The sequence below is a fragment of the Gigantopelta aegis genome, chromosome 2 (genome assembly GCF_016097555.1).
Source record: "Gigantopelta aegis isolate Gae_Host chromosome 2, Gae_host_genome, whole genome shotgun sequence".
Classification (NCBI taxonomy): Eukaryota; Metazoa; Mollusca; class Gastropoda; order Neomphalida; family Peltospiridae; genus Gigantopelta; species Gigantopelta aegis.
Window position 1 is genome coordinate 51,576,218 of NC_054700.1, and position 27,758 is coordinate 51,603,975.

The window sequence follows — 27,758 nt, forward strand, 5'->3', positions numbered from 1 at the left end:
TACATTTCGTACGGAATGGTACCTTGGTTTGCGAAGATTGCTTATTGTACAATTTTGATATTTCGACCGACAGCCGATAACCCCGAGTTCGACATAACAGAACGATGGTCTCTGCTGTTGGTCAAAATATCGCAAGTGTGCAATAACCATATTATGTACACCCCTCGTAAACCTTTTGTGGTGATTGACTTGTACCACGCCTTGTGTAGTTCTTCTTTCTTTTTTATTATTGTTTTTTCTTTAACGACACCACTAGAGCACATTGATTTATTAATCATCGGCTATTGGATGTAAAATATTTCGTCATTTTGACATATAGTCTTAGAGACGAAACCCGCTACAATTTTTCGCTAGTAACAAGGGATCTTTTATATGTACTATGGCACAGACAAGACAACACATACCACGGTCTTTGATATACCAGTCATGGTGAACTGGCTGGAACGAGAAATAACCCAAATGGTCCCACCGATAGGAATCGATCCCAGACCGACCGCGCATCAAGCGAGCGCTTTACTACTGGGCTACGTCCCGCCCGTTTTGTGTTCTAGTCCCACAGCTTTTTGCACTGTGTTTTAAATAATTATACAATTTTTATTTTTTTAATAGAAATAATCATATGTATTTTTGTTTGGCACCCAATAGCCGATATATATGTTTGTGCTGGAGTGTCATTAAACATACATGCATTCATGTACCACGTCCTTATTAAGTGACGTTGCATGACGTAATAAGAAAGTGTGGCTCGGTGAGAGGTGGGGTGGGGGGGGGGGGGGGTAAAGAGGTGCGTGGTTAGACATATTTATTGCACCATTTGTCAATGGAAACCCATCCTAACTGTAGTATAACTGTTCCTTAAGAGATGATTTTCTTTCTTGTTTTTATTACTAAAGAAACGAAACGAAACTACAAACAGAAAAATCCAATAAAATAGGTCAAATTACGTCATGGTGATAGAAACAGCAAAGGAGGGAGTGTTGACGGCCGTAACGTGATATTAAAGGCATATTGTCACAAACCACTGACCTATTTAAAGGGACATTCCTGAGTTTGCTGCATTGTAAGATGTTTCCGACTAATAAAATATTTCTACGATTAAACTTACATATGAAATATATTTTCTTGTTTAGAATATCAGTGTCTGCATATTCAATGTGTTTCTCGTCGTCTTAATATTTGTAAGAAGCCCAAACTGGATTTTGTCTTCAAATAATTTCGTACGTACGAAAAAACAATATTTTAGAAAATAAGATGGCATTTAACCTAGTACAAATATTAGAACGATCAGAAACACGTTTAATATACAGCCACTAATATCTTATGCAAAACAATATATTTGATATGTAAACTCAGCAAACTCAGGAATGTCCCTTTAATGGTCTAACAGAGTATTACCTGAACAAAAATAATTTGATTTGTCCCTAAATGTACTTTATTCAACCATCTTCATAACCACCATACTCCATTTATTAATGACATTTTTAAAAATAATTGAATTATGGCAATGGTCCATAATTCAAAAACTAAAATTGCCGAGAAAGATGACATGGATTTCACTCCATCATGGTTCAGTTTAGGTAATGCGATAGCTAGATTTGGTTCCCAACAATTAATGTAATTTTTATTTGTTATCCGTTTTTAGATAAATAAGTTCCTTAAATCCGTGACAGTATGCCTTTAAAGGGAAGAGTCTTTTAGCGTCACATGGTGGAGGGGTATAAAAATATGCGTTAGATAATTGTTGAACGGACCCCTAGGATAGGCTACATTATCGAAACTGATGAAGCTGATTGAAATAGTTCAATATATTCTGACATGTTATGAAACACACGCCATTACACACGTTTTATTTATGTACGGTTCGAATGGTGCGAAAGCTTTAATGTTTTACGTTTCCATTCAAAATACATGTAAAAACAAAGGAAGGAAAAAATCGCCCTTGTTCCCTATGGATTCACAATATGTATTAGGATTATCAGTACCCTACCGATCCAACTGGAGGAGACTATAGGTTTCATGCTCTAGCACTAAATTACTTTTCGCTCCCACTGTTGAAGCACATTGTTAAGGTTTAATCGACTTCCCTAAAGACGGAAATAAAATACTGTGATTGCTCGTGTGTATAGAAAATAAATAAAGAAAGAAATGTTTTATTTAACGTCGCACTCAACATATTTTTATTTACGGTTGTATGGCCTGAGACGTATAGTTAAGGACCAACCAGATAATGAGAGAGGAAACCCTCAGCCGAAGGGGGGGGGGGTGCAACTTAAAACAAGGGCATATACAGCATTCCAAAATACACTGCAATCCTGTCTACTAATTGAAAACAATGTAGCGGGTTTCTTCTCTAAGTTTACGTCAAAATCATCAATCTGCTCTTGTGGTGTCGTTAAAGAAACAAACTTTAACATATGAGAAAAGCCACGAGAATAGCAGATTGTGACAGGATAACATTACGATTTCATCGATTTCTTTGTAATAGACTATTCTCGTCCTCGGCACTCATATTGTGTGGCGACGCCTTTAGGCCGCTTTCGTACACGCACGGCGTCCAGCATACGGCGTGCAGTATACATGTGAAATGTAAAATAGTATGCATGTTAATATGTAAAATATTATTCACAACCAGTTGGTGATAGTCTATAATGAAGGGTAGACGTGCACCAACCAGTGTCCCTGTCAGGGTATGTGCTATCATGTCTGTTAAACAGTACATAATAAACATATCTTTCTTTGCTAACCGGATGCCTTCATTTCACATTTTTATGTATGTGAGGGTTTTTTTTCTTCTTTTTCATGCACATGTGTACGTCCATGCTTCCTTACAGAACATCACCAACTAATGGATAGCATCAACGTCATCAGCAAGAAGTTAATGACCTATTACGCAAAGCTTCATATTATGTAAATGCAAACTACTTGACGATAATGAAGATATTCGGATACATCTCAAGCAAGTATCGGACACGCGCAATAAAACCAAAACACGACATTAATGCCATGATTGCCCATTACTTCGGGATATATAATCCTTGCTTTTAAACATATGCCATTATCGACTCTCTTTTTTTCTTTTTCTTTCTCACTCCCGTCAGTAATTACGTCATATCTGACTGGCCGCTTGCATAAAACGTCAGCCACAGTTGTAAGGCAGGCCGAGAGAGTTGCGTGATAAAGTTCCACTAACGATGTTCGGCGGTGTCGTGTTTTAATGGATTAAAGTCGCGACTCTTCGTATTGTCCACGGGGAATATTACTTTATCAATAAGTATTAAACAAGTCTGGAAAAACATTTCAACTCATAATGGCACTCCACAACGGCCTTAGTATGGGGAAGTGGGAAGGTGGCTAGACTATGAAATCGTGGGAGAAGTCACGATCTTGTAAAAAAAATACCCTTCTTTTGATTCTGCCATGTGCAACGATATGATTTTGAATGCGTTAATGGTTTTTCTTGTTTAGATTAGACACATATTTCAGGATGTTTAGGGTCGTAGGCTACTTTACGGGGGCAGCAAAGCGCAATCGCATCCACCAAAAATACAAACTTTATCCTTTTTAGTTCCCTCTTTTTTTTTTCTCCTGGAGTAAACTAACCCCTTTTTACTGCGCCCTGGAGTAAATCCCTTTTTACTGCGCCCTGGAGTAAACCCCTTTTTACAGCGCCCTGGAGTAAACCCCTTTTTACTGCACAACCCTTTTTTACTGCGCCCTGGAGTAAACCCTTTTTTACTGCGCCCTGGAGTAAACCCCTTTTTACTGCGCCCTGGAGTAAACCCCTTTTTACAGCGCCCTGGAGTAAACCCCTTTTTACTGCGCCCTGGAGTAAACCATTTTTTACTGCGCCCTGGTTCTTATTGTACCGCCACAAAACATATGATCAGTTAGGTGCGGTTTTGATGGTTACGTTAAACCCTGGGACCATGACCTTGATAGTTTGTAATTGAAAGCCCGGGCCTGTATGAGGTGCGGAAGAGGTGGTCAGATGGATACTGGACACGCGTACATCAGGAGGAGGAGGTTTAAAGTGTCGCCATTGTTGTTTTGTTGTAGTTTCATTTACATCGGAAATTAACTATATATACGATGCTTTTATTCATCCCGTCTTCTACACACATACACCTTTAAATTGCGTGACTACTATCATGTCGACCACTTCTAGTATCTCAGGTTTGGGATGTAAAAAAAATGCATATAAAATTTAATGATGCCTTTATTGGTAGGAGTAGCTATTTGGAGGCCTTGGATCTATCTCTCTCTCTCTCTCTCTCTCTCTCTCTCTCTCTCTCTCTCTCTCTCTCTCTCTCTCTCTCTCTCTCTCTCTCTCTCTCTCTATCCTGTCTGTGAGAAAGTGCATATAAAAGATCCCTTGCTGCATTTGAAAACAAAATATGTAGCGGGTTTCCTCTGATTATTATATGTCGAAATTACCAAATGTTTTACATCCAACAACCGATGATTAATGAATCGATGTGCTCTAGTGGTGTTGTTAAACAAACCAAACGAAATGTCCCGAGTGATATAATTTTCAGTTGTCTGGAGTGTTAGCGAGTTCCAATGACAGTTATTTCACGAGGGATATAAACATGATACCAAATGGAAGCGAGTTTAATATCGTATATATTACCTATAGTCGATCTTAATTTATATCACTCAAATGCTTGGTTGACGTTCCTGTAAGGATGTAGCGCGCCATTCGATGACATCACGAAGTGTTACATCCCACTTGGCGTTCTAGTGGGACGTATCATTTGCTTATCCTGTAACTTACCCATGATATCCATGTCATAAACTCATGTGATAATTTACTTTATTAACCCGGTTAATAATGGTATGCAAATTTGCAAGGTCTCTAGGTAATTTGTTGCTGTGGATGGGTCATTTGCTTACAAGCCAACAAGACCCGTGTACCTGAGCGTAACGTTTTCAAAGATTTGTTTAAAATGTGTGACGTCATCTGTGCTAATCGTGATTACGTCATATTATTGATGGCGGTGACTTTAGTACTGTGATTTACTAAAAAAAATAGTAATTAGAATGTTATTTTAGAAGTGTTATAGGATAAATAGAATTCGCTACTCGTGTTTTTTAATATGTAAAATATCAACCTCGTCTAGTTAATCAGATATTTGTCTCGGCAGAGCCACGACAAATACCGATTAACATAGACTCGGTTAATATTTTTCATATTAAAACATACTCGTGACGAATCCTCTATATATGTATCAAGATATTTTTAACTATATGAGTTATAAAGTAGTATACACCAACTCGATATAATTGTTTCACCTTAGTGTAATATTTTTGTCTTTGTTACATGTTTCTGGCGTTTACGTATTTATTATGCTTTTCAGTTGTTTTTTCCGTGAGTTTTTTTTTAATTTACTTCTGTATTTTCTTCTTCTTCTTTTCTTTTTTTTTTTTCTTTTTTTTGAGGGGGGGCTACGTGTGTGTGTGTGTGTGTGTGTGTGTGTGTGTGTGTGTGTGTGTGTGTGTGTTTTGTACACATATACACATGCATACACAGTTATTAAATCATTCACTAATTCATTCTTTCATACACGCTACTATTAACCACTAACCCACTTTTCTGGACAGCCAGCTCAGATAGCTGAGGTGTGTGCCAAGGATAGCGTGCTTGAACCTTAACTGGATATAAGCACGAAAATAAGTTGAAATTAAATTAAATACACGCTACATATATACGATAAATATTGTTTCTGTTTTTCTACTTTTGGAAAGTCTTTATCATTTTTTGCTCTTCACATTTCAGGCTGTTATATTCAACGTGAGAAGAGGCCCATTCGAGGAGGAATTTTATCAGTGTGTGACTTTTGGTTCCTATGCCGGTGAATGGCAAAGACAGCTGTACTCAATAGCTTCGTTGTTGCTAATGTTCGTAATACCCTTGGTGACGATTGGGACTGCATACGGGTTAATATTTTGTACTATTTCAAGGAAATCGAAAGAATATACAGGTAAGTTTCACTTGCTACGGTAATACATGTATTATTATTTATTGAGCCGTTCAGTGTGTTCGGTTTCTTCTCGTGTTGATACGTGACTAGTCTGAACTGCTACGCAGACCCGTAGGAACGACTTTGGGATTGGGGGGTGGGGGGGGGGGTGGGGGGCACTGACAGATCGAGTACAAACTCTGTATCAAATTTTGGATACAATGGCAAACATTAATGTGATAAAAAATATTTTAAAAAGCTTACACGTTATGTCATGATGTAAGATCTGCAAAGAAGCTACAAAATAAATTTTACAAAATGTATAAAATAAAATTAGAAATAGAGGATACTCCCCGAGTGTCTTGTGATATCATATTTATACTTTTATCAACGAGTGCTCATAAATTATGATATCACAAGATACGAGGAGGGTATTGTTTTTATCATCCATTATTATTCTTTTCATTTGCAAGTATATTCGGCAGCGGTAGACTCTTTAACTAGCAGAGCGATAGTGGTGTGACGTTACTAATGACAGGTTTAGCGCTTAAACGTACAGTGACGTAACAAAAGAAGCGACATCTTCTAGAAGATCGCAGAAGATATCGCAAATTGTAGTGCCAGCGATATCTCCTACAAAAGCCTTTAATGGATGATAAATTTGCATAACAGCCCATACTATCGGGTAAAGCTGCAGTCTCGAATATAGGTTTATTTTTTTATTTTACTATATTACTCGGGAATGTTTAGCTGGTCTTACAGTGTGCTTTCACCTTAAAATATGGCCGCCGTATAGATAGGTTGTCCTCATTAGCCAGGGCTATACACACACGGCCACCGTGTACATAGCCACTTCTGTGTCAAGTAATAAAGATGGCGGCCTATATTACGAATGTAGGCCTATTTATGGAATTCATCTTTGTTCGCAATATTTAGCACGATATATAGTTCAGAAAGATCCTTGCGAACTGCGGCAGCGGGTAAGTACAAAGAAGGGTTTCGGCAGTACAAAGCATTAGAGGAGAAGCGGTTACAGCGATTCGCAGTGGCGGATCCAGAAAATCCATTTGGGGGGGGGGTTAATGATATGAGGCGGAATGCCAAGGGAACTTTGGAGGAATTTTGGAGGGGGGTCGTAAAATACTGAAAATTAATATATAATAAAATTATAACTGTCGCAAAATTTAACGGGGGGGGGGGGCGGGCCCCTTCCCCCAAGATCCGCCTCTGATTCGTAACTGTTAAAGAGCCCCTGTGTATTATTATGTTATAGATGAACAGTTCTTCCTAATAAATGGCAAACAATTATTATAGTGGAAGATAGTGACGTTCAAAATGATCAATTACAATGGAACATGAATCGGCTAGACTCTACCGATGTGACGTTTGATTATAAAAGTTCACAATTGATTGTCGCTGGAAATGTTAACGGTAATTGTGAACAAGACAATAGGTGCATAGTCCTAATAACTCAAATACGCCGTACGGTTATGAAACTTTCGGTTGGTGCAAACCGATTATAACGGGTGATCGATGAGGAAATCCTAACCGATTCCCAACGTTACTGGAAGACAATAGCCACAGATTTATTGTTTTTACACGTACATTTTATACACAGTTCATCCATTATTAAACAACTAATCTTGCGCTTCAGTATGAACATGTCATGTCAACTTGTTTTCGTGCTTATATCCAATTAAGGTTCAATCACGCTGTCCTGGGCACACACCTCAGCTATTTGGGCTGTCTGTCCAGGACAGTAAATTAGTGGTTAGTGTTTAGTGAGAGAGAAGAGGGTGTAGTGGTCTTACACCTACCCACTAAGTCGTTAAAACTCGCTCTCGGTCGAATCCGGTACCAGGCTGCGAACCCTGTACCTACCAGCCTTATGTCCGATGGCTTAACCACGACACCAGCGAGGTCGGTCCCAGTATGGACAGAAAGAAAGAAATATTTTATTTAATGATGCACTCAACTCATTTGTGTTTACGGTTACGTGGCGTCGGACATGTAGTTAAGAGCCATAGAGATAATGATATTAAAACAAGGTACCGTAAATCCTTGAACAGAGGCCTGCCTTGAATTGAAGCCTGCCTCGATTAGAGGCTGGGTCTCAGAGCGTCGCGAAATAGATAGAAGTCTGCCTCGATTAGAGGCTGGGTCTCAGAGCGTCGCGAAATAGATAGAAGCCTGCCTCGATTAGAGGCTGGGTCTCAGAGCGTCGCGAAATAGATAGAAGCCTGCCTCGATTAGAGGCTGGGTCTCAGAGCGTCGCGAAATAGATAGAAGTCTGCCTCGATTAGAGGCTGGGTCTCAGAGCGTCGCGAAATAGATAGAAGTCTGCCTTGAATAGAAGCCTGCCTCGATTAGAGGCTGGGTTTCAGAGCGTCGCGAAATAGAATAGAATAGAAGCCTGCCTTGTTCCGCTTTCTAGCTTTGTCAGGTGAATTACCGTGTTATACTCGTCACTTCCGTTGCATGACGTCACATTTTAACCACATGGCGAGAACAGCAGAACAGGAAAATGATTTTGAAAATAAATAGAAGCCTGCCTTGAATGGAGGATTTACGGTATCTTTTGTATTCACCATCCCACAGTCAGTACAGTACTTTCACGTTATTTGTTACACCAGTAGTGGAGCATTGACTGGAACAAGAAATAGCATAATTTTGTATCTTAGATCGATCGCGTATCAGGCGAGCATATTTACAACTGAGCTACATCCCTCCCCCATTCTGCTCCAGCATCAAGACAATAACCATATTAAAAAGCTTCAACAATCATTATTGCTACATACTCGCCAGTTTGGTATACAGAGACCGAACACCCAAACCCCTATTCCCTGGTATAAACCGGTCAAACAAACTCTGTGATCCCAAGGGAAAAACTGTTCGCCGTGCAAATCAAGTGACCCCAATTCTTGACTATAACATATTTATTATTTTGTTTAAATCTATAGTTCCTGTAAATTATAAATAACAAATATCTGAACCAATGTCAGAAATATGGGTGCCATCAAATCTAAATAATCCACAATGAAAACTGATATCTGAATGAGAAATCACTTTTCCGTGTAATTCAGAAACGTTTTGACAGTTTCCTTTCAATATACTCGTGACTTTCTCTCAATTGCTTTCAGATTTTTACCACTTTTAATGCCATTCACAATTCCAAGGGGAATGTTAATTAAGCGTCTCTGTGCGCTATTCACACAGCCCTGTTTCTTGATTGTGCATCGCTTCACTGCAGTTTACGGTACTAAGTAAATTAGCGGATTCGAGACTCGCGCACTTTGGTAAATGGAAATGTCGGCAGACAGAAATGACCAACAGAATGGAGTTAAAGAGCACTAGAAACTATGGCACCCGAGGAAAGTGAACCGAGTAAAGGCCATGAGACGAAGAAGCCTTATTTTCGATGAACTGTTGGTTAAAGCAGTGTGTTGGGATCAGTTAGTACGGTGATGTGTATACATGTCTGGCCTTCAAAGAATGGCTATGTCATGTGCTGTACACAGTTAATTGTTTCGTGACAGATGAATCGAAAGTCGTGGTATGCGTGCTATTGTTGCGGTCGTGTCACGCGCAGAAGAGGGGAATCGATTTAACGTTTCTGATGATCATCCAGTCTAATTGATATAGGAAATAGCTGCACTGTACACATGTGCTTGTAACTTAAAGTAACAATTAACACCCAATACGATATCACACGAGTCACGATGTGAGGTAAACGTTAATATAACGATGATGATGATGATGGTGATGATTGTGGTGGTGATGATGATGATGATGATGATGGTGGTGGTGGTGGTGGTGATGATGATGATGGTGATGGTGGTGGTGGTGGTGATGAGGATGATGCTGATGGTGGTGGTGGTGGTGATGATGATGATGATGGTGGTGATGATGATGGTGGTGGTGGTGGTGGTGGTGATGATGGTGATGATGATGGTAGTGGTGGTGGTGATGATGAAGATGGTGATGATGATGATGGTGGTGGTGGTGTGGTGGTGATGATGATGATGTGGTGGTGGTGGTGATTATCTTGATCATGATGATGACGATGATGGTGACGATGACGCTTTATTCTGTCAGCCACATCAAATGAATTACCATTTTGGGGGTGACAGTTAGCCATCGGACTAAAGGCTGGCTGGAAAATAAGTATTGGGTCCATATCCCGGTGCACATGGTGCACTTGGTTGAGTATTAACGTCCAAGACTTCCTCTGCACTTAGCACTCCAAGCCTTGACCGTAACATTTTTTCAGTGGTAGCTTACCTGAAACATGGGTGGAGGCAGGAGGAACTGCTCCCCCAACTTTAAAGATAGTGCGTTGCCCACCCCATCCCATCCCCATGCGTGTTTGAAGCGATTTAATTTATAACTGGTTTTTAATTTGATATAAAAAAATAAAATTAAAGTGCCAAATGGAAGGATATACGCAGGAAGATCAAGCGAAACGTGTATACAATGGACGTACAGCGTTTTGGGGAGTAACATTTTTAATGTCAGTTCTTTTGGCATAACGTTTTTTAAGGGACGGGACGTAGCCCAGTTGTAAAGCGCTCGCGGTCGGTCTAGGATCGATCCTCATCAACTGCCCCATTTGGCTATTTCTCGTTCCAGCCAGTGCTCCACGACTGGTGTACCAAAGGTCGTTGTATGTGCTATCCTGTCTGTAGGATGGTGCATATGAAAGATCACTTGCTAATAATGAAAAACAAATGTTGCGGGTTTCCTCTCTAAGACTACATGTCATATTACCTAATTTTTTATATCCAATAGCCGATGGTTAATAAATCAATGTGCTCTAGTGGTGTCGTTAAACAAAAAAACTAACTTTTTTCTCTCTTTTTTTTGGGCCTAACGTTTTTGTTAACGGTGTTTGAGGAATCCCAACACTCTCAAATTTGTAAATGACGTCATGAACGTATCATTTACATTAGCACCACATAAACTTATCTCTGCAACAGTTGTGTCTTCTCCTTCTTCTTCTTTTCGTGTGTGAAGCACGCTTCATTTCATTTCAACTTATTTTCGTGCTTATATCCAATTAAAGTTCAAACACGTTGTCCTGGGAACACGTCTCAGCTATCTGGGCTGTCTGTCCAGGGCTCCGTTCCATGAAGCGATCATTGCACTAAGATCACCTTAGTGCATAAGGTAGCTATGCACTTAAGGTGATCTTAAGGCTAAGATCGCTTTGAGGAACGGGGCCCTGGGCAGTTGGTTAGTTGTTAGTGAGAGAGAACAGGGTATAGTGGACCTACCCATTGAGTCATTAAAACTCGCTCTTGGTGGGAACCGGTACCGGGCTGCGAACCCAGTAGCTACCTGCCTTATGCCCGATGGCTTAACCACGACACCACCGAGGTCGGTCGAAGCCCACTGAGAATGTTAAAGTGTTGTTGTCCCTGTGATCGGAACTAGCTGCACGGCCGTGTCCGTTTCATGGAAATACTGAAGTACGAGGAAGACACTCGGGAGACACTCGGGTGACATCGCCTTCTCACGTCCAACTAATTGGCTCTATTCGCATAGCTCGTGCAGCGTGGTCGTGCTGTTGAGGCGAATTCTTAACACGACCGGCTCAGCCAGGCCACGGATTTATTTTTACAACATTGACGATATTTTTATTTTCTTATTGATTTGTTTTTCTTTGTTGTCTTTTTTTCTATCAGTTCGTGATCTTTTTTTCATTTGTTTTCGTTTTTTTGTTGTTGTTGTTGTTGTTTTGCTGAAACTGTCACTTTCAAATGTACATTTAATTATAAATGGGTGGAGAAGGGTGGGAAAGGAGGGCCAGAGTCGCTTGTTTGTTTTTATTTTATTTTTGTTTTTATATTGTTTATTATTATTAATAATAATATTATTTTTATTAATATTATTTTTATTATTGTTGTTGATATTATTATTATCATCATCACTATATCCATCATCATCATCATTATTATCATTATCATTATTTGGGGTTTTTTAATGACAACCCAGAACTTTGTTTTATTAGCGTATATTTGTTGTCTAATACGTTAATTGCGATATAGTCTGGATAATAAAATCCTACGCCATCTCCATCACCATCGCTATTGAGAATAACTTCCAACTTGAAAATGTTTGTTATCACATCGCTGTACATAATGATAATGCTGATGGTCGTAATGCTGATGATGATACAGACAGTGTTGGTGGTGATTATAATGTTTGTTGTCACATCGCTGTACATAATGATAATGCTGATGGTCGTAATGCTGATGATGATACAGACAGTGTTGGTGGTGATTATAATAGTGTTGATAATGCTAATTACCATGATGGCTCTTTCGTCGAACAAATTACTGGTTTCTGGGTGTTTATATATATATTTTATTGCAAGGCTGCTGGAATGACGGAAATTGTTACCCTTAGCCCAGTGGTAAAGCGTTCGCTTGATGCGCGTTCGGTCTAGGATCGACCCCGTCAGTGGACCCATTAGGCTATTTCTCATTCCAGCCAGTGCTCCACAACTGGTACACCAAAGGTCGTGGTATGTGCTATCCTGTCTATGGGATGGTGCATATAAAAGATCCCTTGCTGCCAATCGAAAAGAGTAGCCCATGAAGTGGCGACAGCGGGTTTCCTCCTTCAATATCTGTGCGGTCCTTAACCATATGTCTGACGCCATATAACCGTAAATAAAATGTGTTGAGTGCGTCGTTAAATAAAACATTTCCTTCCTTATTTAACGACACACCAGAACTCTGTTTTAAAGGCGGGCGGGACGTAGCCCAGTGGTAAAGCGCTCGCCTGGTGCGCGGTTAGTTTCGAATCGATCCCGTTGGTGGCCCATTGAGCTATTTCAATAGCCGATGATTAATAAATCAATGTGCTCTAGTGGTGTCGTTAAACAAAATAAACTTCGTTTTTTTATTAGCGTATATTTGGTGTCTAATATATTATGTTATTGCGATATAGTCTGGAAAATACGCGATCTCCAGCACCATCGCTATTTAGAATAACTTGCGACTTGAAAATGTTTGTTATCACATCGCTGTTCCCTAGTATATGGTACATAATGATAATGCTGATGGTCGTAATGCGGATGATGATACAGACAGTGTTGGTGGTGATTATAATGATGGCTCTTTCGTCGAACAAATTACTGATTTGTGGGTTTATATATATATTTTACTCCAAGACTGCTGGATTGACAGCAATCGTTCGCCTTAAACTGAAATATATGTATACCCTAGAGACTGGTATCTGTCCCTCGTAACTACTCAAAAATACAAATGATCACAAGCACTAATATAAGATGTTTTATTGCAAAGACGATCGTAAAACACGTATTTTTTCTCAAATATATCTGTTCAATAGAATAATTTTGGCGGGACGTAGCCCAGCGGTAAAGCGTCCGCTTAATGCGCGGTCGGTCTGGGATCGATCCTTGTTTGCGGACCCATTGGGCTATTTCTCGTCCCAGTCAGTGCATCACGACTGGTATATCTTGTCTGTGGTGTAGTGCATATAAAAGATCTCTTGCTACTAATGGAAAACTGTAGCGTGTTTCTTCTCTAAGCAAGGGCGGCACAGTGTACAAAATAGTGGTACGGCTCGTGGTTGCCAGACTCACCTTTCAAATTACTTGTAAGGACATTTTCACAGATATAGCAAATATAACACACACACACACACACACACACACACACACACACACACACACACACGTCCATGGCCGTACCGTCTGCGCCGCCCCTGCTAAGACTATATGTCAAATTACCAAATGTTTGATATCCAATAGCCGATGATTAATAAATCAATGTGCTCTAGAGCTGTAAAAAAAAAAAAAAAAAAAAAAAAAAAAAAAAAAAAAAAAAACACACTTCAGTTTAGAATCATTTGTTCTTAAAAGTCTGCATGTGTAAGTATGCCTATATTATCAAGGAATTGCACTTATTTTAGTAATCATTTACGCTTTTCCACTCGTCTTCGAAAAAACGTCGAGTAAAGAATTTTCCTTTTACCCGATTTTCATTATTTCATTACTTTGGTGGTATATAAATTAAAATAAAAAAATCTGAATAATGCAAAATTGACAACAATTTTTATTCTTGTCGGTAAGACAGCACATAGCTTATAACAAGTTGTCCATTAGCTATTCAAGTCAGATGTCACGTATATGACAATGTTTATTTTGGAAAGGAAATGAAAGAAATTTTTGCTTAACGACATCCCAATATAGTCTAAAATTTAAAAGGACACACAAGAAAATAACAATTCTTCGTGACTTCACAGTTTGTATTTTCCATTTGAATTGCGTATCCATGCTGAGGCGGCGGGTTAGGCTCCAGTGACAAAGAAGAGTGCTCTTTCAATGTACTTTATAGTTTTTGCCAAAGATTTTCTAGGAAACTATTGTTACACGCCGAGTGGTAGTGCAAAAAACAAAGAGAAGAGATATCGATTCATTTGTAGTTATTCATCACAAATACACTGACTAAAGATTTTCTACACTATCTTAGCGCTACGATATAGTAAAACCATCGTAGGCTATGGCGTCACAACAACACAAGCCAATGTAGCGATTACGATAACGTCGGAAATATGGATACGGGCACGTAGGAACGATGTCTGGAATGTGCTGGTTGTGGTAACGATGTGTGTGTGTGTGTGTGTGTGTGTGTGTGTGTGTGCGTGCGTGTGCGTGCGTGCGTGTGTGTGTTAACATATAATATTGTTATTTTTATATATAGAATAGATAAAAACAAAACCCCGGTTCCTATGGACCTAATAAATATATCACTTCTAAAATCGAGACTGCGCCTTTAATAAACCACGATTGCATGGATTCGTCGACTAAGCCGTCCCAGATCGGTGTCTATGTTGAAGGCGTCTGAGCCATTACGGCGGGACGCTATTCCCATGTCAGAACAAAGAGGCTTTATCTGCACAAACAGAACACAATATGATTACCATCATCTAGATTACAAGAAGAAAGGAAAGTAACCCTTTTAGTTCGACGATTATGACGTCATCGGGAGGTCGCATGTAGCTCAGTGGTGGGCCGGTCGTCTGAGGTGACGTATGTCACGTACATTTCGAGGTGACGTATGTCACGTACATTCCGAGATGACGTTGTCACGTACATTTTATCATGCTGTTTCTTGATTCAGATCCGTTAAAGGGACAGATTCTTGTTTCAACCCATGAAAATTAACACTAAGTTTATTTAATCTACAAACCTGTAACACATTTGGATAAAGTTACAACTGAGTAAAACATGAGTTTGTGACTTTGAAATGGTGAAATACCCTCTAAAAATAGACTAAAACTCGACCCCATAACTGTTACTTCTCAGAAGCACGTGCGTTTCTAAAAATATGAGAAATGCATTTTGAGATATTAAAAACACCAGGATGACCAAAAACACTTCGAATGTGCGGAAATGGATAATCTAAACAATAAAATATAAGTAAAGTATGATTTCAGTTATCAAAAACGGCTCTAATAGTAAAAGAAATATACCTTAGTGTTTAAAAACTAGGGTATGTCCCTTTAAAATTTAAAGTGACAGACTCTAGTTTTTAAACACTACGGTGTATTGTTTTTTACTATTAAACTGTTTTCGATAATTGAAATTAGAAGTACTAATATTTTATTATTTAGAATTTTAATTTTCGTACACCTGACTTCTGGTTATCTAATTTTTTGCAATACCCAAAAATACAGTTTTCATAATTCTAAAAACACACGTTCGTACTGAGAAGTAATGGTTATCGAGACAAGCTCTGGTTATTTTTAGACGGTATTTCCCTGTTTAAATATCACAGACTTTAGCTTCTGTTTGTTATTACCGTATCCAAATGTGTGTTGTGGGTTTGTAGATTAACTAAACTTAGCGTCCATTTTCACTCACTGAAACTAGGATCTGCGTCTTTAATTAGAAACCAGTCATATAAACAACAAAATTAATTAATGGCCAGTAGATATTTTCGTGGGTTCATATTAGCATCAATGGCTATTTTTAGACAGTACGCCACATATCACTGTATTTCACATACCAGTCGTATATAGCATTCGTTGAAATGGGAAATAAGATAGTAAATCCAGAGAGGGGAATCGAGACTATAACCGACGGCATCTGAAAACCTGAATCTATTTTGGGGAGCTGTACACGTATGAAAATCCGTTGCCACCACGAAGGCTACGACTAACAAATTAGCACGCAGGAATTGTCATGTTCGCTGTCCCAGTCGGAACAGCACAGCACAGCACATACCACGGCCTTTGATATACCAGTCAACGGACGCTGATTGCAGTGGCGTAGGAGACTCGTTTGTTTATATCAATAGTCTAATAATGTTTTAGCCTCAGCTAGGGGTTCGTCCGACACACACACCCTCGATTCCCCCTCAATTTCTCCGCCCCCCCACCCACTCACCCCCCCCCCCCACCCCACACACGACTACGCCCCTGGATTGGAACGGGGGACTTTTAACAGGTCTACCGAGGTTGACCGAACTTACGATCCACTGAACCTTAGGCGAACCACCTTTCCCCAGGCTACACCCCTGGCTTGAGACGAGGAAATATAACGGAGGTCGACCGAACCTACGATCCATCGTGCCTCAGGCGAACCACCCTCCCCTAGGCTACGTCCCTGAATTGGGACGGGGGAATCTAACAGGTCTACAGAGGTCGATCGATCTTACTACCCATCTGACCTCCGGCGAGCGCTCTACCGCCAAGCCACCCCCGTCCATCAGTGGGTTAATGGTGCCTAACTGATACAGACCATTTGAATGCCGCTAGGATACCTCCCTTGGAGAATGACATGAAACTTTTATCGATTATTGAAGCTTGCCAATAAACTTTTTACAAACTGCAAGGTGATTTTCAGAAAAGCCATTTGATACTTTTTTTTTTAGTATTATATTTGTTTGATGTCTGCAAAACGTCACAGATGATACAAAGTGTGAGTTAATTTTGGCATTTGTGAAATAAACAGTCGTGATTTGTGAAATAAACAGTCGTGATTTGTGAAATAGACAGTCGTGATATGTGAAATAAACAGTCGTGATTTGTGAAATAAACAGTCGTGATGTCTGACGGTGAACATTAAACTATGGCATAGAAAGCAGGACGTGACCATTAATCACGTTAAGTAGAGTCTAAGTACGAAAAGGAAATAAACAAATTCATCTAATTTTGCTTTTGTATACACACACGCGCGCGCGCACCCACACTTATACACTATCACGGACACACACATTCATGCATTCACATACACGCACACACACACGCACAAACAGAGAGAGAGACACACACACAGTTATGCATTCACACACGCACACATACACGCACAAACAGAGAGAGAGAGAGACACACACACACAGACATGCATTCACACGCACACACACACGCACAGAGAGAGACACACACACAGTCATACATTCACACACACACGCACAAACAGAGAGAGAGAGACACACACACACACACACAGACAGACAGACACACACACAAACAGAGAGAGAGACACACACAGTCATACATTCACACACACACGCACAAACAGAGAGAGAGAGAGAGAGACAGACAGACAGACAGACACACACACACACACACAAACAGGCAGGCAGACACACACACACACACACACAGACAGACACACACACGCACAAACAGAGAGACACACACACACAGACAGACACACACACACACACACACAGACAGACACACAAACAAACAGACAGACAGACACACACACACAAACAAACAGACAGGCAGACAAACATTTGCTAAACGTTGCTTCCTGTTACTGAATACTGACTGTTATAATGATGACTGTTTTCCGGGAAGGCTAAAGTATATGAGTGGTAAAATAGTGGTTGTTAACAGGGGTGGTTAAGTTATGTGAATGGTACAATGATTACTGTTATCACTACCAGGGGAGGTTAATATTATACTAGTGTATATGAGTTGTAAAATCATGACTGTTATCACTACCATGGGAGGTTTATATATGTATATGAATGGTAAACTCATGACTGTTATCACTACCATGGGAGGTTTATATATGTATATGAATGGTAAACTCATGACTGTTATCACTACCATGGGAGGTTTATATATGTATATGAATGGTAAACTCATGACTGTTATCACTATCAGGGGAGGTTTATATATGTATATGAATGGTAAACTCATGACTGTTATCACTATCAGGGGAGGTTAAGATATAGGAGTGGTAACAATCAATGCATAGATTTTTAAAATGGGTATTTGATATTTTAAAATGTTATCATCATAGATGTTCTTCTGAGCACATCAAAGCTAGCTTCGCTAAAAAGAATTCATTTTATATAAATTTACTCTCGTTAGAAAGTGATTTGAGATTCAAAGAAGCAAGAAGAAAAAAGAGCAGATAAAAAAAAACACCCACACATTAATGACTGAATTTGTGCTTCTTCTTTTTAAAATCTATGCGAATTTTCGTTCTTATATTCATGTTTTTTAAGTTTAAAAAAATCAACAACAGCAGCCGTAAATCCCGTTTCGTGCATTAACGATTATCAGTTTTTAATTTTGTCTCCCCGACGCATTGACCATCTGGCCTCAGATTACAGTTATCTTCCCATTTGGTTGTCCAAAATCCGGAAGTTTCACCGCGCAAGTAGTCTGCTGTTTGACTGTGATTATTTCATGGCAGACAGCTATGAAGTGGCAACTGTTTGACTGAAGTGACAGGGGATAGCATGTAGTTTGTAAACATGTGTAACTTGCTGACATTGAAGACTTGTTTGTGGTAATTCCGGCCCATGCAAAAGTAGTGTTTTTTGTGTAAAATGGGTGTACTCCGGCCTGGTTTAGAGGGTGTGTCTGTTTAAACCAATATGCTGGGAGAAAGAGCTGGACAACAGGGGTTGTCCTTTTCAGGGTATGTGTCCCCCATGCAGGCAAAGGTACATACAAAACTTCACGGGCCTGCTGATATTAATAAAAATGTTATAGCCACTAAGGCTATATAGAAACATATAGCGAAATTAATTGTGGTCTGAGGCCATCTGCAGATAAAATGCCACTTAGCACCGCGTGACTGTTTCGCAACAGCTGTGATGCTGCGATGTTTTTTACCAAACAACTCTGTGCCAGTCAAATCCGCTTCCAGTGTATTACGGTACTCAATTTTTTTTCATCATTCAATGATTGAAATGTGTACATTATGGTAATTTTTAGAAGACAAATGTTGATTTTATGTTAAACTTAATTCATTAAGATCAGACACGTACGTCCATCACACATTTTATGTCTGTCCGTCACGATATTTAGCATGTACATCAGTTAAGTCCAAGAACTCTTATTAGATGTTCAATATGCACAGAATGAATGAATGAATGAATGAATGTTTAACGACACCCCAGCACGAAAAATACATCGGCTATTGGGTGTCAAACTATGGTAATGCAAATAAACATCAATATAAAAATTCAAGACAAACAAAAACAGTGTAAAGAACTGTGCAAAAATACAAATATCACAGAATTTTACGGATACTGAATTTTACTCAAAACTTCAATTTTGTGCTGTATTGGCCATTCTCAAAGAGAATGTTACACCCCTGCACCACGGTGAGGTTACAGCACACGCAGGGGCAATATGCACAGATGCCTTTTTTTCTGATATTTTGTTTCTTTGTATAAATAGATATTAATTAAGCCAGTAATAAAGATTCACGGAATTTTGACAATATATCACTAATAGTAGTGGTATTTGTGGTAAAACCAAGGATTCTCAGTGGTGGATCCAGAAAATCCATTTAGGGGGCGGGGCCCAAAGACATGTGGCCGAAGGCCACTCCTCGGAATCTGCAACATCAAAATATTTTTTAGAAAAGAAGAAATATAACTGTCGCAAAACAGTTTGAAGGGTAGGTCCCTGGTGTCCCCCTTAGATCCGCTTCTGGTTCTGTCTCACGTATTCCCATTGGATTAAAATGGGCCAGGTGACACCCCCCTCAGCGTCACCACCCCACCCCAAATGGGGATTGTGACGTTACGGCTCAGATGAATTTTGATGGGCTTATCGTTGATGTTTCTGAACCATCCCTTGCTGTTAATGGAAAAATGTAGCGGGATTTCCCCTCTAAGATTATATGTCGAAATTACCAAATGTTTGACATTCAGTAGCCGATGATTAATACATCAGTGTGCTCTAGTGGTGTTGTTAAACAAATAAACAAATTAATTAGTCATCAGCTATTAGAGATCAAATATTTGGTAATTCGAACATAGTCTTAGAGAGGAAATCCACTACATTTTTCCATTAGAAGCAAGGAACATTTTATATGCACCATCCCATAGACAATAGAGCACATACCATGACCTTTGATATACCAGTCGAGGTGCACTGGCCATATCCACTTAAGGTACATGGACCAATTTTACAAAATCGTAAAGCTAGTTTCGCACGTAAGCGTAAATCTACGACTACATCATAATTCGTATTGCTGTTAACAGTACTACCAATTAAGTATTGTTTGAAGTACACATATTTCATTTTCTTTTCGTCCTTACAATGTACCATCTTCCGTAACGATTTCATTTCTGCATGAACTAGATGCGAAACATGTAACCGTATGGCCGGTATCAATCTAATTAAAATTAGCTCCACTATTACATGTGGATCTAATAGCAGCCCGTTGGAGCTCATGTCCAGTTGACCTTTCATTCGACCAATCAAACCTTACTTGCAAAATCATGCCAGTGATTTGAAAAGAATTTGAAAACATTCGGGATTATGCCGAGGATATACGAAATGATTCGGGTGAATTACGAAGTATGCCGGAAACTAATTTCAATATAACATTTTATATAAAATTCGTTTCAAGACAAAAAAAATAACCCGTGATGGTATAGCCATTAAATTTGTTTATACTAGTATACAATCCAGAGTTTATTACTGCACTTTTCTCCCTGTTTTTTCAATGTTGAAATAGACCAACAAGTTCGCCTATTGCATAAATAGTCTCGCCCGATATTTAAATTGTTATTTATAGATGAAATGTCACCTGGACATGGGAGTCCACGCAATGCTGTTAGATCTACTGGTGAGACCAGTAGAGCTAATTTTAATCAGATTGGACCGGTATAAGTGCTTGTCGCAAACGTAAACTTATGATGTTTTGTGAAATTGGCTCTAGGCTGTGAATAGTAGTAGTAGTAGTAGCAGTATCTGACATTGCCATTTCCTTTGAAACAGGACAGAAAATGGCAACAGTCACTTGACATCCTCTATTTCGGGATCGATCCCCGTCGGTGGGCCCATTGGGCTATTTCTCGCTTGCTGCTAATCGAAACGAGTAGCCCATGAAGTGGTGACAGCGGGTTTCCTCTTTCAATATATTTAACCATATGCCTGACGCCATATAACCGTAAATAAAATGTGTTGAGTAAGTAGTTAAATAAAACATTTCCTTTCCTTCTATTCTGCTGATTGGGTTTTTCTCGTTCTATCCTGTCTGTGGGATTTGTGCATATAACAGATCCCTTTCTGGATTAGGAAACATGTAGCGGGTTTCCTCTAATGACTACGAGTCAGAATTACGAAATGTTTGACACCCAGTAGCCGATGATTAATTAATCAATGTGCTCTAGTGGTGTCGTTAAACAAAACAAACTTCTTCTTCCCTCTATTTGCACCCTCTAGTTCTCATGCTAGTACGATGTTTTGTCAAATTGGCTCCGGGTTGTGGATAGTAGTAGCAGTATCTGACATCGTCATTTCCGGTTTTAAAAAAACAAAACAAGTCAGAGAATGGCAACCGTCACATGACACCCTTTATTTCAACCCAGTAGTCCTCGTATATCCAAATAAGGTTCAAGCACGCTGTCCTTGGCACACACCTCAGCTATCTGGGCTGTCTCTTCAGGACAGTGAGTTAATTGTTAGTTGTTAGTGAAAAAGAAGTAAAGATGGTGTAGTGATCTTACACCTACCCACTGAGGCGTTAAAACTCGACTCTGTGGGTGGGAGCCGGTACCAGGCTGCGAAACCCAGTACCTACCAACCTTATGTCTGATGGTTTAACCACGACGTCACCGAGGCCGGTCTCGTGTTAGTGATACGAACTTGTTCACCGACAGCACTCGAAATTCGTATCTTTTATTTCGGACTCTCGATTGCCGCATGGTCTACTTAATGTCGAGAATTCTGAATGTGTCCGGAACCTCTGTGTTAAGTCAGTAGTGAATTCGGCTCAAATGCGTCCATTAGTGACAAAAAGGTATTAAGGGTGAACGGTTATTTTCGTCGATCTTCAAGTGTACGTATACACGCTAATAATGCGTAATGCAGATGACTTCCTTCGTTAGTTGGAGGTTTTTAGGTACGTGGGTTATTAACCGAACAGAATACAGACCAGAATAGATTAAAGAGGGGAAACACATATCAAGGAGTGAAGGAGAGATTTGTTTTAAAAAGCTATTTTACTATAAAAAAAAAAAAAAAAAAAAACTAATATAGTACAGGTGTAGAAGTAGAAAACCCTGTTTTTCATACGAGAAACATGCCGCAAACGTGCCTGTTGAGTTGTGTCGGTGTTGCTGGGATAACATTTTAACTAACATGAGTATATTTACTTACATAAGTAAATTTGCTTACGTAAGTATACATGTGCATGCGTTTGGGGTATTATTGATGTATCGACTGCTCACATAACACACCTATTGAGACAATGTTATTACACCCTTGCAATGATATCAAATAGCCAGTTTATTAATGTGCTGTATTAAGCGTGGGCATTATATACTCTTCAAAAAAAGAAACGCAAAAGGGTACAAATGGGTTATAACTCCGATTTTATGTTTCCTACCGGTTCATGCTTTGTGAATATAAGGTCATTGCATGTCCCAAACACATTCCCACGGTTACATTCGATAAAACGCAGCTACTGTACAATAAAGTTCCAAAATGTGAATATTCGCAAAAACGCAGCCACGTGCAAACCATGTCACCACTGCACGTGCGTTGTCTGCACGTGCAACATGAACACCGACAGTATACAAGTGCAGGGTGTTCGCTTGCCTGGCCTCTGTATCTGGCCGACAGTTGACAATCCAGGACATGCCACGTCTCAGTGAACCGCAGAGAAACAATGCCATCGGCCGACTAGACGCAGGCGAATCCAGAACGGTCGTTGCCAGGGCATTCCATGTGTCCCCAAGCACCATCTCATGACTGTGGGACCGTTACCAGCAACATGGATCAACACGTGACCTACCTAGATCCGGTCGACCACGGGTCACTACCCCCGGGCAGGACCGCTACATCCGGGTACGCCACCTTCGGGAACGATTGACTACTGCCACCTCCACAGCCGCAGCAATACCAGGTTTGCGCAGGATATCCGACCAGACCGTACGGAACCGCCTACGTGAGGTAGGAATTCGTGCCAGACGTCCAGTTCGAGGTGTCATCTTAACACCACAACACCGTCGACTCCGACTGCAGTGGTGCCAGATTCATCGACAATGGCCTCAACTGCGATGGAGACAGGTGTGGTTCAGTGACGAGTCCCGATTTCTGCTCCGACGTCATGATGGAAGATGTCGCGTGTATAGGCGTCGTGGTGAACGTTATGCGGCAAACTGCGTGCAGGAAGTGGACCGATTCGGCGGGGGTAGTGTCATGGTGTGGGCAGCCATCTCACACACTGGCAGAACTGACCTGGTCCACGTGCAGGGCAACCTGAATGCACAGGGCTACATTGACCAGATCCTCCGGCCACACATCGTTCCAGTTATGGCCAACGCCAACGCAGTGTTCCAACATGACAACGCCAGGCCTCACACAGCACGTCTCACAACGGCTTTCCTACAGAACAACAACATTAATGTCCTTCCTTGGCCATCGATATCACCGGATTTGAACCCAATTGAGTATCTATGGGACGAGTTGGACCGACGCCTCCGACAGCGACAACCACAGCCCCAGACCCTGCCCGAGCTGGCAGCAGCCTTGCAGGCCGAGTGGGCCACCATCCCCCGGGACGTCATCCGTACTCTGGTTGCTTCAATGGGCAGGCGGTGCCAGGCAGTTGTCAACACACGCGGAGGCCACACCCGGTATTGACTCCAGATGACCTTGACCTTGGTGGTGTGTCCTATCACTTACTCACAATGGACTAGAGTGAATTGTGAACAATCCTGCAACATTTGGTAATTATCGGACTCACCATTCAATAATTAAATCAATTCTCCAAATGTTACGACAATGTGGTTTTGCGTTTCTTCTTTTGAAGAGTATATAAGTTGATGCCGCTTTGTTAACAATTATTTAACCTTAAATAATTTCTAGCAATATCATTTTGTCTTCGAACTTGCGGGGGCGGGATTTAGGTCAGTCGGTTGAGTGTTCGCTTGAGATGCTTGCTTCGCAGGATCGAACCACCTTGGTGGATCCATTCAGCTGATTGGTTTTTTCTCGTTCCATCCAGTGCACTACAAATGGACAAAGACCGTGGTGTGTGTTTTCCTGTCTGTGGGAAAGTGCATATAAAAGATCCCTCCCTACTAATGGAAAAATGTAGCGGGTTTCCTCTCCATGACTATATGTCAGAATTACCAAGTGTTTGACATCCAATAGCCGATGATTAATAAATCAACATACTCTAGTGGTGTCGTTAAACAAAACAAAACAAACTTTGTTAACAATTATTTCTTGCAGTATAATTTTGTCTTTTAACTTGCGATAAGGCAATACATATTTTGACCCATGTACCAATTCTAATATAGTACAGGTGTAGAAGTAGAAAACCCTGTTTTTCATACGAGAAACATGCCGCAAACGTGCCTGTTGAGTTGTGTCGGTGTTGCTGGGATAACATTTTAATTTCCAGTTACTCATAAAATATGTATTGTACTGATAATCCTGCCGAATTGAGCCTCTTCGCCTGAAGTTCCGACCGGAACACTTTCCACCAGTGTCTCCAGCCAATCGGAGGCACTGTCTCCAGCCAATCGGAGGCACTGTCTCCAGCCAATCGGAGGCACTGTCTCCAAGACAGCTCTGGTGGCAGTACTCACGGCGGGTACCACCGGTGAGGCAGAATCTGGTGGCAGTACTCACGGCGGGTACCACCGGTGAGGCAGAATCTGGTGGCAGTACTCACGGCGGGTACCACCGGTGAGGCAGAATCTGGTGGCAGTACTCACGGCGGATACCACTGGTGAGGCAGAATCTGGTGGCAGTACTCACGGCGGGTACCACCGGTGAGGCAGAATCTGGTGGCAGTACTCACGGAGGGTACCACCGGTGAGGCAGAATCTGGTGGCAGTACTCACGGCGGGTACCACCGGTGAGGCAGAATCTGGTGGCAGTACTCACGGCGGGTACCACCGGTGAGGCAGAATATGCTCAGCTTTCGCGAACACCTGATATCATCACTTTTATGACGGTGATTCATGAGTGCATGTCATCTCAGTTGTATTGAGCTCTATCCTGTTCAAGTTTGGATTTTCTACGCTAGTCTTGGGAGTTGCAGTCATCTTTTTTGGTGTTCAGGAGGGATGAAATCTCCAGTAAAGGATTTCCTTGGAAGTGGCTGTCCTCCTATAGACGAGGCACTAGATATATATTCATGGAATCAGACAAATATTTTACCAAATGCCCATTAGACTCTGCATTGTGCATAGATACGAACCTGACAAAGTTTAATACGGTTCTGTCATTCAGTGTTGATGCGTGTGAGTGAGTGAGTGTTAGGTACCCAGCCTAGAAGACATGAGTTGGACTAACAGAGAATCGTCAGTCGGAAATGTCTTATTTAACGACGCACTCAACACATTTTATTTACGGTTATATTGCGCCGGACATATGGTTAAGGACCACACAGATATTAAGGGAGGAAACCCACTATCGCCACTTCATGGGTTACTCTTTTCGATTAGCAGCAAGTGTTCTTTTATATGCACCATATCCCATAGACGGGATAGCACATACCACGGCCTTTGATATACCAGTCGTGGTGCACTAGCTGGAACGAGAGTCGCAGTACATTAAAATAATGCTTGTACTGGACACAGCACGTGAAAGAAATGTCCGACATGCGTTCTTTATTTTGGATTGTCTTGGTCCATCGATCGCCTGAGGCGCTAGTGTCGCAGGATCGAACCATCTCGGTGGATTCATTCAACTGATTTGGGAGTTTTCGTGTTCCAACCAGTGCACCACAACTGGTCAAAGGCCGTAGTATGTGCTTTCCTGTCTGTGGGAAAGTGCATATAAAAGATCCCTTGTTACTACCGGGTAATGGAAGAATGTAGCGGGTTTCCTCTCTAAGACAGAGTAACCAAATGTTTGACATCCAATGGCCGATGATTAATTAATCAATGTGCTCTAGTGGTGTCGTTAAAGAAAAAACATTTATAAAACATAATATTCTTTCGCCGTAATAATCAAATTTAGCCCAGGAAGTGGCGACAGCGGGTTTCCTATCTCAATATCAGTGTGGTCCTTAACCATATGTCTGACGCCATATAATCGTAAATAAAATGTGTTGAGTGCGTCGTTAAATAAAACATTTTTTTTTTCTTTCTTTCGTTATCAATGTTTTTATTTGACCTTCTCAGTAGCTCATGAAATACGAGTCAACATGCTGCCCAAATGTTAGCATCAAATGTGTCATTTCGAAGAAATGTGTAGCAGTAAAGTTGGGGTAATTGGTATCTTACGGATAGCAGTGTCACCTAACTGACAGTTCATACATGTACCAATGGCGGAACTGGTAGTATTAACCGCGTTATTAACAGTTAGGTGCTCTTCCAACGCTGATCATCGGCTGATGTTATTTGCGGATGCATTGCACTGGAAAGACATGATTTGATGATCAAGGCTGAACTCCAAACTGCACCGCTCTGAACCGAAAGTGCAGGTTAATGACCAGCCAAGGAAGATCAGTCTACATTTGCACCGTTATTTTCAGTTAATCGTGGCACATGCAGTGTAATAATCTGCTTTTAATCGAAATCGTTATTTACGACCGATATTGATGATGGCAACTGCAGCTTGATTATATGAATACAGTTTTTTATTTCCACACAATGGTGTCTATCTTGCTGTTGCTTGTGCCAGAACCTAAATATCCTGGTAGTTGATCGGTAGATCGTTTTCCGCGGTACCTTCTCATTAGGTGTGAACGAAATCACTACAGTGCAATGCCCCGCATACTAGGTGGCAAGCGCCAATACTCAAATTTGTTGCTAGTCTTTGGTGAAACATGGACATCGTCTCATTAAAGGCTGATGAGAACTGAATCTAACACAGGTGTCCTCCCATAAGACAGACGTCCCATAACGCAGACGCGTTAAAACAACACAAGACCCATTACTAATTACCTGCCGTTTACCTTGAATAATACATGTAGTAAATAATGGAATAGTCGGATACAATTAAATACAAAACACATAACAAAATTATATAAAATTAGATTTATTTATACACATACATATACCCGGGATACACATTTTAACATGTCTCACGATTCAGTCTAATGTATGTTATCCTCTGTTTATCGGGAAGAAGAGCAAACACAAGGGGATACATAGTGGTTCCGTCCATAGCATGGATGATGTATAATTGGTTCCACAATGCTGGACAAGAAGAGAAAGTTCCGTCCATAAAAATGGATTCTGCAGCCTGTAGAGCTACGATTTGCTCATCTGTAGAGAACACAAGCATGTTATCTTCATTTCCATCGCTAAATAACAGGTAGCGTCTTCCGTCATTTGTCTGTGTCCATGGTTCTTCTAGGATGACATC

The 27,758-nt window shown here is 40.6% G+C and overlaps 1 protein-coding gene across 4 annotated transcripts in view; it reads left to right on the forward strand.

Annotated features, from left to right (window-relative positions):
- LOC121386832 (gonadotropin-releasing hormone receptor-like) overlaps positions 1–27,758 on the forward strand; it is a 227,424-nt gene that overhangs the window by 124,953 nt on the left and 74,713 nt on the right. For all 4 annotated transcript variants that reach the window (XM_041517849.1, XM_041517865.1, XM_041517858.1 and 1 more), the window contains exon 3: positions 5,777–5,981. In XM_041517849.1, coding sequence (XP_041373783.1) covers positions 5,777–5,981 — 205 coding nt within the window. The remainder of the gene's footprint in view (positions 1–5,776; positions 5,982–27,758) is intronic.